This window comes from Scyliorhinus canicula, chromosome 15, assembly GCF_902713615.1.
Source record: "Scyliorhinus canicula chromosome 15, sScyCan1.1, whole genome shotgun sequence".
In the NCBI taxonomy this organism is placed as follows: Eukaryota; Metazoa; Chordata; class Chondrichthyes; order Carcharhiniformes; family Scyliorhinidae; genus Scyliorhinus; species Scyliorhinus canicula.
Genome location: NC_052160.1, coordinates 23,172,010 through 23,184,866, shown reverse-complemented (window position 1 = coordinate 23,184,866; position 12,857 = coordinate 23,172,010). Strand labels below are relative to the sequence as shown.

Genomic DNA, 12,857 nt, shown 5'->3' with positions numbered 1-12,857 from the left:
AAAATACGCCGGCCAGTCTACACATGCGTGGAAATACACAGGCGGTTCCGCGCATGCGCGAGATCACGCCAGCCCTTCGGCACATGCGCGAACTCGTGCAGTCCCTTCGGCGATGGTTCTCCCGCCGGCGTGGGGACTTAGTCCCCAGAAAGGAGAATCCCGCTGCTGATGCACATCTTCAGCAGTTCCCTGGTTTAATTATTTTACCACATTTTGCAGTGAAATGTTGGAAGAAAGAAAAGCAATGTTTTAAAAAATAATAGCAGCAAAAGCAGAGTTCTACATCTGGATATCTGAATTATAACCGGAACATGCTGGAAATACTCAGCAGGTCAGGCAGCGGCGATAACCCTTCAGGTCTCGGACCCTCCATCAGAACTGGGAGAATTTAAAATGGTAATAGTTTTGGGAAGGCGGAGGGTGGGGAGAAGAACAGAGGTGGGTGGAGAGCAGGAGAGCTTAAACGATCAGTGGCTTTGCTTTAGAGGAACTCCACCTTGTCTGTTCTTTTCACACGTCTGCTCTCATCTTTCTCTGGCTCCCGTTGTTTCACTTTCCAACCCAATAACCCAAGTTCTAGGAACCATCCTCTCCCTGTCCCTTTAGAGCATTCCTAGTGGGACTGTTCCAAAGTAGACTGGGTGACGGCTTTGTGGAGCATCTCCGTTCAGTCTGCAAGTGTGACCTTGAGCTTCCAGGTGCCTGTCATTTTAATTCTCTGACCTTTCTGTCCTCTAGGAACAGCACCGCATCTTTCGCCTGAGCACTTTACAGCCTTCTAGAATACGTATTCAATTCAACAAATTGGGATTGTAACCTCTGTGACCCCCTTCAACCCAATAACCCTCCAAGATCTTGTCCTCCAATTTGCACCTCTTGCGCACTTCCAATTTTAATCATGGCAGCCGTACTTTCAGCTCTGGAATTCCCTAAACGCTCCTCTACCCGGCTTCTCTCGTTTTGAAATTGACCTCTTTGACCTGGCTTTTGGTCACTAATATCTCCTTATGTGTTAGATTTTGTCCAATAAAGTTCTTGTAATGTGCCTTAGGATGTTTTATAATTTTAAAGACACGATATAAATCGAAGTTGCTGTTGATGTGTGGCTGTGGATCTTTATCCAGCTCCTACTATTTGTTGCATAATGGCTGGCGAGGTTTTGGAAGTCCCGAAAGCAAGTCTAGCAAAATCAGCAACCCACCAGTGGGAAAACATAATTCTATCCCAGATAGATGCAACAATCTCAGTTTTTCAATAAGCCCACGATTAGGGCTACAGTTTCTGGAGCCTGGACATGTTAAATTCTAATGTTATTAAATGGAATTTGAGTGGTTGGAAAGCACAAATGGTTAGCCTTCACTGATTCATTCTTCCATGTGTAATGTCATTGGGTTATTTTTTGTGGTGAATCCCTACAGCTATTAACAAATTTGCATATTAGTAAATGCGATTATTAATTTAAAGTGATAAATACGAGAGGCCTGGCATTTCCTTTTCATTTGTTTCCTAATCTTAAGATTAAGGCACTAAGTGGCCTCCTTCAAGTTAATTACTTAGAGTAAGCTCCCTGGTTCAAAGGAACAGGACTGCACAATGCGGAAGCAAAAGCGATTGCGAGAATCAGCTGCGTTGGTTTTGAAGATTTGAGGCATTAGAAGGTTAATTACAAACTCCTTCGGAATAAAACCCAGAGGTGACCAGCTGCATTAAACACTCTGTTTTCATGTTTTTCAAAGAGGTTTATCTAGCTGTTCCTTTACTGCAATGACTGATGGGAAGGCAGCAGTGTGTACCTTGCTGAGCTACTGACAATCCACCTGAGTGTTTGACTTTTTGCCAAAAGCCAATGTCACTGAGACTGCTCTTGCCTGATCGAAAACTGCAATACAAGATGTAGATCGTCAGTCAACAAAATAGGTTTATAAACATTCACAAAACCTTGCAAGCTGAACACATGGGCTGTACAATAGATGTGCAAAGGGACCTGGGTGTCCTTGTTCCTAAGTCACTGAAGGTTAGCATGCGAGTGCAGCAAGCTGTTGGGGAGGATAATGGAATGTGTTAGCCTTTATCTCAAGAGGATTTGAGTACAGAGGTCTTGCTTCAATTGTACAGGGGCTTGGCTAGACCATACCTGGAGTACTATTGTGTAACGTTCTTATCCCCATACCTCTGAAGGGTTATTATTGTCATAATGGGAAGGTTCATCAGACTTGTTTCAGGGGTGGCAGGACTGTCTTCTGAAGAGAGATTGGGCAAACTGTGTCTATATTCTCTAGAGTTTCGAAGAATGAGAGGTAATCTCATTGAAAACTACCAAATAAAGGAATAGACAGGGTCAATGCAGGTAAGCTGTTTCCCTTGGTTGGGAGATGAGTAATTTCTTTACAGAGGGTTGTGAGTCTTTGGAATTCTCTACCTCGGGGGGAACTCAATCAGTGAGTATGTTTAAAGCAGAGATTGATCATGTAAAGGGTTATGTGGATAGTGGGTGTAAAAGGCATTGAAGTATCCAACCAGCCGTGATCGTATTGAATGGCTTGATGGGCTGAATGGCCTACTGCTGTTCCTATGTTCCTATTGCTGTCAGGGTAGCTGACTTTCTGGTGAAAATGGAAGCCTATGTGTATTTTATCTTCCATGCAGCTGACGTGCCCCATTTGTGTTGCAGATTTTGACTTTAGTGTGCCAGGCTCAATGAAGCTTCACAATCTCATTTCCAAGCTGAAGAAATGGATAAAGATTCTGGAGGCAAAGACCAAGCAGCTGCCTAAATTCTTTCTGATTGAGGAGAAGTGTCGGTTTCTCAGTAACTTCTCTGCGCAGACAGCCGACGTGGAGATCCCGGGAGAGTTCCTTATGCCTAAGCCAACACATTATTACATCAAAATCGCACGGTTAGTGGATCTTTGATATGCCTACAGTGATGGTGTAATGCTGTTAAGTTGATGAAGTCTCTTTTCCCATTGTGTTCGGATTTTTATGACCTTCTCTGGTATCTTCCAGATGAGCATGAGGAATAGGAGCAGGAGTCGGCCAGGCAACCAAGAGAGACTTAGAGGTGACCTAATAGAGGTCTTCTAAATTATGAATGGGTTGGACAGGGAAGATGCGCAGAGCATTTTACTACTGGTGGGAACATTCAAGACTTGGTCAGCAATGCAAGATTTTCCTCACTGAATTGAGAGAGAGCAAAGTAAATAAGCTGTGACATCACAGGAAGTTCATGAGTACTTTGGTGATTGTTGTAACTTTGTTTGTCCTTTCTCTAAAGTTAGGAAATTAAAAGTTTAATTTATTAGGTGATATGGGTTAAGCATTTCAACTAACCTCTTTATATTTAAGTGACAAACAGAACAAGAAAAGTGAGCAATTGGTCAGAATTTTACACTGTTTTATTCTCTAATGATTGAAGGAGTGGCTGGACAACCTTGGCCCCTGATGTGCTTATCCTGTTACATGTGTGAACTCATTTCCTGTGGCCTGGATAACCATATATGCAGGAAGTGGATACCTGTAAATAAGCAAGGCAGGTGCAGCAGGCAGTGAATCAGGAAAATAGTATGTTGGCCTTCATAGCAAGAGGATTCGAGTATAGGAGCTGAGAGGGGTGTCTTGCTCCAATTATACAGGGCCTTGGTGAGACCACACCTGGAATGTTGTGTGCAGTTTAGGTCTCTTTATCTGAGGAAGGATCTTCTTTCTGTCTAGAGGGAGTGCAGCAAAGGTTTACCAGACCAACTTCTGGGATAGCGGAACAGACTTATGAGGAGAGATTGAGTCGGTTATGATTATATTCACTGGAGTTTAGAAGAAAGGGGGGATCTCATAGAAACCTCTAAATACAATTCTTAACAGGATTAGACAAGATAGATGCAGGAAGGATGTTTCCTGCGCAGGAGTCTAGAACCAGGGTCTCGGAGAGTGGTGAGCCCGTGGAATTTGCTACCACAGAAGGCATTTGAGGCCAAAACAATCTGTTTTTATGAAGGAGTTAGATATAGCTCTTGGGACTAAAGAGATCAAAGGATTTGGAGGGGGAAACAGTAACCGAGTTGATGCCATGAAGGCCCACATACCATTTGCCTTTATGGCCTGCTGCACCTGCATGCATACGTTAAGTGACTGGTCTACAAGGACACCCAGATCTCGTTGCACATTCCCCTTTCTCAATCTATAGGCATTCAGATAATCTGCCTTCCTGTTTTTGGTACATGAGTGGATAACCTCACATTTATCTGCATTATACTGCATCTGCCATGCATTTGTCACTTACTCAACTTGTTCAAACCACACTCCAGCATCTTTGCATCCTCCTCACAACTCACCCTCCCACCCAGTTTTGTGTAGTCTACAAACTTAGAGATGTTGCATTTAGTTCCCTTGCCTAAACCATTAATATATATTGTGCATAGCTGGGATCCGAGCAGTGATCCCTGCAGTACCCCACTAGTCGCTGCCTGCCATTTGGAAAAAGACCCGTTTATTCCTCCTCTTTGTTTCCTGTCTTCCCAGCAGGTTTTCTATCCATCCATGAGATCCTGAGTTGTTGGTGTTCGGACCCCTGTTCTTCCTGATATATTTTGATGGTCTGAACCTTGATGTGCGGGGTACAATTTCAAAATTTATGGATGATGTGCAACTTGAAAGTATTGTAAACCATGAGGAGGATGGTGTGGTGCTTGAAAAGCACATGGATAGAATGGTGGAATGGTTGGGCAAAATGTATAGAACGCAACTGGGGTATTTCACCCTTTTATGGGAACCATACTGCAGGTAGGATGTGACGGCGTTAGAGAGAGAGAGTGCAGAAAAAATTCAGGAGAATGGTTCCAGGCATGAGGAATTTCAGTTAGGACTGTTGTCCTCCGAGAAGAGACAGTTGAGATGTGATGGAGGCATTCAAAATCATGAGTGGTTTGACCAGAGCAGATGGGGGGGGGGGGGGGGGGGGGGGGAAACTGGGTTGTGCTCGATTATGGATGTGAGCATGGATTATTTTTAAAGCTTGTTTCCCATCTTGCCAGGAAAGCAAAATATAAGGAGAGGTTTGATGGTGGTGTTCAAAATCATGTGGGGTTCATGTCACGAGGGGTTTTGTTAGAGTGAATGAGGAGTCATAAACTTGTTTCCAGTTGCAGGAGGGCTGGTAACGAGAGGACACAGATTTAAGGTGAAAAGAGCCAGAGAGGGGAGATGAGATTTTTCTTTGTTAAAAGAGCATTGTGTGAATTGGAAATTTGTTGTCTGAAAAGGTGGAGGCAGATTCAGTAACCTTCCAATTGTATTGGATAAATACTTGGAAAAAGAAACATTTGCAGCGCTACTGGAAAAGAGCAGGATGAGTGGAGCAAATTGGATAGGACTTTCTTACAACTGACACCGGCACAATGGGCCGGATGATTGCCTCCTGTGCTGCATCATCCAGTGCACCACTGTGAAACTTGCAGGAACTTTTATTTTTTGAATATTGTCCTTGTGTGCACCAGGTTCATGCCCAGAGTCGAGATTGTACAGAAGCACAACACAGCAGCTCGCCGTCTTTACATCCGGGGCCACAACGGCAAGATATACCCCTACCTGGTGATGAACGACGCCTGTCTAACAGAGTCTCGACGGGAGGAGCGTGTTTTACAACTGCTGAGGCTCTTGAACCCCTGCCTGGAGAAAAGAAAGGAGACTACAAAGAGGCACCTATTCTTCACAGGTATCGTGTCCTGGAATGTGTCTGCCCTCCTACACAAATAGATGCAATGTCGATGAAAGCAGCAAAAGTGCCTGTGTATGTTTTCATACTTTGTCGACATGCATGCCCTCGAGTCCTCCTCAAGTCTTAATGCAATTATCGTTCCTCAGTCTAAATTTAAAAATGCACTGACTAATATACTGACTGCAAGATTATACCATTTAAAGCACAATATTATTCTGTTGTTCAGTTAAATGTAATTATTGTGTTCTTCTTGGACCACAAGGTCTAATTGCTACGTAGACACATTTCTGAAGTTAGTTGGAAGCTAATTGTGTGCGTGTGTGTTTGCATTTCCTATGTTCAAGTGGAAATTATTCTCTATCTGGCATACCAGCCCCCACCACCTGTCACCGTTTTTATGTTCTTGGATTCCTGCTATCCTTCATACCGGAATTCTTTTGATTCCAGTATCTTTGATCGCACTCACAGCTGAGTTCCATTACCTTTTGAGAGCGCCCTTGCCTTGAGAACCAGGTAAACGTTTGGTAATGGGCCAGGAAGCAAGCACAAATCTGGCAGCTGCTTTTAGCAAATGAACATGCTCTGTGCCTCCATGAAATCTTATTCCAGTCTTTAAAAGTGGGAACGCATCACATCAGACATTGCTTTTAGCATCTCAAACAATTTTCTTTTAATAAAAGATGAGCAGCCCTATGAGCAAAAAGTAAATAATATAAACTTAAATAGTAATATAGTAAATAGCTACTGTTAACGTTTGTCCATCAAACTCCTCGAGTGGATAGAATATTTAAATGAAAGATCTATGCGGGAAATGACTTGTATTTATCCACTGCCTATCAAGGCATCAGGATGTTGGAAATGTGTCAGCCAATTTGCACACACAAGTCCCAAAAATACAGGTATTGCCCAAATAATTGCTTTGGTGACATTGGTTTTTACTAACTGTTCACTAGGTTGACCCCGGCATGGAGGGATTTTCTTATGGGGAGTGGAAAGAATGAGAGGCGAACTTATTGACACACATAGGATTCTCAGTATGTTTTTAAGGCTGAGATGGACAGATTTTTGATCAGTAAGGGAATCCAGGGTTATATGATAATCCTCAACCCCACCTTCCCGCCTTATCCAGGGTTATTGGGGATAAGGCAGGAAAGTGGAGTTGAGTATTATCATTCATCATATCAGATCAGTCATGATCTCATTGAATGGTGATGAAGACTCGATGGGCTGAATGGCCTACTCCTCCTACGTCTTGTGATCTAATGGTCTGTTCACCAACACTCCTTTTTATTATGAACCAAGACTCCATGTTTTCAAGGGCAATTTATGCGAATCGTGCCAGCTGAAATTGCAATGAGTGGTGTCCAACTTGTGATTTCCCTTTGTTTTCCAGTTCCACGAGTTGTCGCAGTTTCGCCTCAAATGAGGCTAGTCGAAGACAATCCTTCATCGCTTTCCCTTGTGGAAATTTACAAGCAACGCTGTGCCAAAAAGGGCATTGAACATGACAATCCTATATCCCGCTACTACGACAGATTGGCTACTGTGCAGGCCAGAGGAACCCAAGCAAGTCATCAGGTACCAGATGTGCAAACGGAACTTTTTGCTGCATATTTGGGGTGGTTTAATAGGAACAGAAGACCATTCAGCCCCTTGAGTCTGTTCTGCTGTTCACGTAAATCATGGTTGATCTGCACCATATCTCCATTTACCGACATAATTTCGCTAACCTTCGATAGCTTTACAACAACAAATAGCGTTTATGTAGCACCTTTTCATGTAGTAAAATGCCCCAAAACGTTTCCCGAGTGATTATCAAACAGAATTTGCGGAACCACATTTAGAGGTTTTAGGGAAAAGACTAAAAGTTTGATAAAAGTGGTAGATTTTAATGGACAACCTGAGTAGAGAGGTTTTGGGAGGGAGGTTCTGCCGCTTGGGACCTCAAAGGCAGATGTATTAAAATCGTGGATGTACAAGAAACCTGGAGAAAACTTGCGACCTCCGTTTTGACCGTTTCAGTTGACCCCCTTCAGCTGGAATAGAAAGTTACAGATTTCTACCACCCTTTGTTTGGGAAAGTACTCCAGATTTACCTCCTACAAGGCCTAGTTCTAGTTTTACCATTCCATCCCCTCATCCTTGATTTCCCCAACAAGAAGAAAGCTTTTCTTCAGCTCTTCGAACAAATCCTTCAATCATCTAGAACATGTCAATACACAGTCTCCTATGCTCAAGCGAATGCAAGGCATATTTGTGCAACCTGTCCTCATAATTTAACCCTCTATCATTATGTAAATTAGAGTGAATAATATGAAACTGGAGTAAGCGGGTGAAGTTGTCCATTTGGATGGTCAGCATAAGATGATGAAGCCGTGATGAGGTTAAACGCCTGCAAGAGTTGCAGAAGAGGCGTTTAAGATGACTGTGTTACTGTGCAGCTATAAAATCAGGCTACTAAATGGTGTCATGTGCTGAACAACATGGAATGAATGTGAGACTGGACCTTGAATGTTGGAAAAAGAATAATGGAGGGCTTTGAGTTAGCTTGCAACAGAAGCATGTTGAAAATTAATGGTTCAAGGAGAGTGATTAATGAGAGGGACCTTGAAGTAGCACAGGAGCAGAGAGCAGTGGTGAGGCTGATTATAATGAGAAAGAAAGATGACATGTTGCAGCTACATTATCTCGGAGACAAAAGTTAGTGGGGCTTGTTACAAATCTGGAAAAGTTAACAGGACCAGATACAATCCGCTTGTTCACTGACCTTGAGTGGAATAGGCACTGACAAAAGTGTGATTTAAGTGTTGCATTCTACTCCTTGTGTCTACAGTACGCAAGTTAAATGATTCTTGGCATTATGTAATAGATTGCTGGATTCAGTAGTCCTGATTGCAACGTCTTTGGTCTTGGTTTGAGCAATCGCTAGAAGAGATTTTACAGTATTTTCCTGATTGGCGTGTACCCTGTTGGAGTGTTCACTATCACTCATCACTCCCTCCTCTGCTGACTTCTCATTTCTCTTTCCTCATCGTTGTCGTCCACCTCTTGGTTTGAAGCGCCAGTGGTTTTTATTTTTATTTGAATAAATTTAAGAGTACCCAATTATTTTTTTCCAGTTCACGTGCAGCTTTAGTCTTCTCCCGGGGCCCCTCGGCTTTGCAGAGGATTTTTCATCGAAGCTACAGTAACCCTGGCACAAGAAATGGTTCAAGCTGCTTTTGGTTTGGGTATCCATCCATGTTCTTCGAGGAACATGCCCACAACATGTTTGACATGTTTCACTAGGGGCTGGTTTAGCTCACTCAGCTAAATCACTGGCTTTTAAAGCAGACCAAGCAGGCCAGCAGCACGGTTCGATTCCCGTACCAGCCTCCCCGGACAGGCGCCGGAATGTGGCGACTAGGGGCTTTTCACAGTAACTTCATTGAAGCCTACTCGTGACAATAAGCGATTTTCATTTTCATTTCATTTCAGATGGCGTTGTGGTTCTGTGTTAAAGCTGGAGGGGCACACTCTCACCGTCTGTGCCTCAGCGCTGTGAAAATTTGGCACTGGTGATGTTGAAAGTATCTCCGAAAGGAGAAGATTCTTTCATTTATATCGTACCTTTCCCAAAGAAGGGGGATGGGAAAATGCTCATGTGGAGCATAAACACTGGCTTGACCAAATGGCCTTTTTCTGTGCTGTAAATGGGCAATTGCTAAATATGTGCGGGTAGCTCCTCAATTTAGACCTGAACAGACTTTATTTCCTTACTGTAAAATGCTTCAAAAGTTGGGCAGCATGGTGGCGCACTGGTTAGCACTGATGCCTGCCTGTGCTGAGGACCCAGGTTCGATCCCGGCCCCGGGTCCGTGTGGAGTTTGCACACACTCCCCATGTCTGCGTGGGTCTCACCCCCACAACCCAAAGATGTGCAGGGTAGGTGGATTGGCCACACTAAATTTCCCCTTAATGGAGGAGGAAAAAACAAATTGGGTACTCTAAATTTATTTTTTAAAAGTCTTTTAAACCTTTTTCAGTGGAAGCCCCGTCCTTAAATACCTCGTACCTTTTCACTTCCGGTATGCTGTGTAGAGATTGTCATTAGCTGAATTGACCAAATGGAGAGTTGGGAAATGTGTCCCAGCGTGCTCTCTGGTCTTTCTAAGAGAGGCAGAAGTTTGTGTTCTGGGGCGAGGCGGTGGGCGGAGGGGGCGTGGGATGAACTGACAGCAGGAAAAGAAAAATAAACAGGACTGCCAAGGAACAAAGCTGACCTTACACTTGGGGAAATTGTGAGCTGGTATCCTTGTTTAAATAAACGCTTTGATTAAAAGGTCAGATAACATGTTTGCTTTATGAGGCCTCATACCGTCAAAATGAGCTAAGTGTTTGAAAATATGATATTCAATGAAATTTGAATCTCTGAATTTGCAGTGTGTGCTGCAGATTGCTCAGGTTTGGGGCTTTAAATTCAGATAGTAGAAATTTATGTCTGCTGATAACATAAACAGACAGTCTGCTCACGAATGTAAGCCCTTTATAGATGAGAGTAAAGTGCATCTCAAAATTAAAAAGTTAATATTGTTAAGAACCCCAATGATTTTAATTTTAAAAAATAAATTTAGAGTACTCCATTCTTTTTTTTCCAGTTAAGGGGCATTTTCACGTGGCCAATTTACCTACCCTGCAAATCTTTGTGTTGTGGGGGTGAGACCCACGCAGACACAGGGAGAATGTGCAAACTCCACACGAACAGTGACCCAGGGTCGGGATCGAACCCGGGTCCTCGGTGCCGTGAGGCAGCAGTGCTAACCACTGTGCCACCCTATCCCTCTGATATTAATTGCATGGATATCCCAAAACCCAGAAGGGTAACCTGGATCACCGTTTCTTACTGATGTATATTTTCAGTTTAGTATAATGTGAGAAAAGATATGCAAACCAGGGAGGAATAGTCCAGTCATTTTGTGATCAATTAATAAAGAATATTTATTAACTTAAAAGAGAAACACACGTCAAGAAGGACTATAATACACCACATCAGTACACTTAACTACCTGGGGCGGGATTCTCCCCTACCGCGTCGGGCAGGGGGTCCCGGCGTATTGGAGTGGTGTCAACCACTCCGGCGTCGGGCCTCCCCAAGGGTACAGAATTCTCCGCACCTATAGGGGCCAAGCCCTCACATTGAGGGGCTAGGCCCATGCCAGAGTGGTTTCCGCTCCGCTGGCTGGTGTGAACGGCCTTTGGCGCCACGCCAGCCGGGGCCGAAAGGACTTCGCCGGCCGGCGTAAGTCCGCGCTTGCGCCGGAGTGTCAGCGGCTGCTGACGTCATCCCGGTGCATGCGCAGGGGAGGGGGTCTCTTCCGCCTCTGCCATGGTGAAGACCATGGCGAAGGTGGAAGAAAAAGAGTGCCCCCACGGCAGAGGCCCACCCGCCGTTCGGTGGGCCCCGATCGCGGGCCAGGCCACCGTGGGGGCACCCCCGGGGTCAGATCGGCCCGCGCCCCCCGGACCCCAGTGCCTGCCCATGCTGCCAATCCCGTCGGTACCAGAAGTGGTTCAATCCACGCCAGCGGAAGAGGATTGTCAGCGGCAGGACTTCGGCCCTTCTTGGGCCGGAGAATCGGCGCGGGGGGCCTACCGACCGGCGCGGCGTGATTCTCGCCCCCGCCGATTCTCGAGTGGCGGAGAATTCGGTACACGGCGAGAGCGGGATTGACGCTGGCCCCGGGCGATTCTCTGACCCGGCGGGGGATCGGAGGATCCCGCCCCTGATGGCTATACACACACAGTATTACATGAAGTTACCTCTTTAATCCCAACTACCTACCTGAACTTTGAGGCGCCACTTGTTCCCAAACAACATCTAATATTACACAACCCTATAAGCTAAATCCAGCAGGTAATTACCGCACACAGGTTATCCATCCACATTTGGGAAAACCATCTCCGGTTTCAGGAAAGGCGTAATCTTCTCTGTTTGAGTTTTGGATTTAACTGGTTGCCGTTTTAGCAAAAACCTGTTTTCAGGGGAGATTATTTTGTGTACCTGGGTGTGGCTGTGATGGTAGCTGCCTCTCCTGTGTCCCTATCCCCATTTATTGTTCTATGGATGTAATAATAATAGTAATAGTTTATTGTCACGAGTAGGCTTCAATGAATTTACTGTGAAAAGTCCCTAGTCGCCTCATTCCGGCGCCTGTTCGGGGAGGCTGGTACGGGAATTGAACCCCCGCTGCTGGCATTGTTCTGTATTACAAGCCAACGATTTAGCCCACTGTGCTAAACCATCCCCTCAGGTACAGAAGAATGTATCATTCTTTCTCTGTGATGTTACCCACCCTGTGGACTCTGCTTTTTAGCATTTAAGTGCCAATTCCCCTTTGTCCACTTTGAAGCTACCTCTTCTCTTTCCAGTTCTTTTTCCCATGTCACAAAGGTCAACACTTATCAATTCCCCTTTTTTAAAATAAATTTAGAGCACCCAATTCATTTTTTCCAATTTAGGGGCAATTTTGCGTGTTCAATCCACCTACCCTGCACATCTTTGGGTTGTGGGGGCGAAACCCACCCAAACACTGGGAGAATGTGCAAACTCCACACAGACAGTGACTCAGAGCTGGGATCGAACCTGGGACCCCGGTGCTGTGAGACTGCAGTGCTAGCCACTGTGCCACTGAGCTGCCCTAATTACCATTTTTTTAATGCTAATTTTATCTTTTTAAACTTAAGTTTCCCCAATTGTTAACATCCTTTAACTCTACTATTAGTGGAAGTCTTTGCGTTTATAGCTGAAATGTGCTGCCCCCTAAATATCTTGCCATTGTACTTTGCATAATTTGACATTCACTGCAAATCAAATTCTATTAAAGCAAGATCAAAATGGATAACTGAAATGGTTCATAAACACATCTGAAATAAGTGTAGAACCCTTGCATAAATGTGACACCCAATGTTGATGTGGCTTGTTAAGTTGTAAATAATCAGTCGAAAATTTGACGGAGATAATTGTTTTAAAATGGCACAGGAATAAAATGGCTAAGATTTTGTCGACAGTTTGATTAAAATTACTTGTTAATGTACAAGCTCAAAAGCTTTAGAACACTTCAAAACTTTCATCAGAATTACTTGTGGAACTATTTTTCAAGTAGGGCAA

The 12,857-nt window shown here is 44.3% G+C and overlaps 1 protein-coding gene across 1 annotated transcript in view; it reads left to right on the top strand.

The window, feature by feature from the left end:
- The window catches only part of LOC119979047 (transformation/transcription domain-associated protein), a 213,511-nt gene that overhangs the window by 191,207 nt on the left and 9,447 nt on the right, over positions 1 to 12,857 (top strand). The window contains 3 exon segments of the mRNA XM_038821026.1: positions 2,672 to 2,897; positions 5,490 to 5,707; positions 7,104 to 7,288. Coding sequence (XP_038676954.1) covers positions 2,672 to 2,897; positions 5,490 to 5,707; positions 7,104 to 7,288 — 629 coding nt within the window.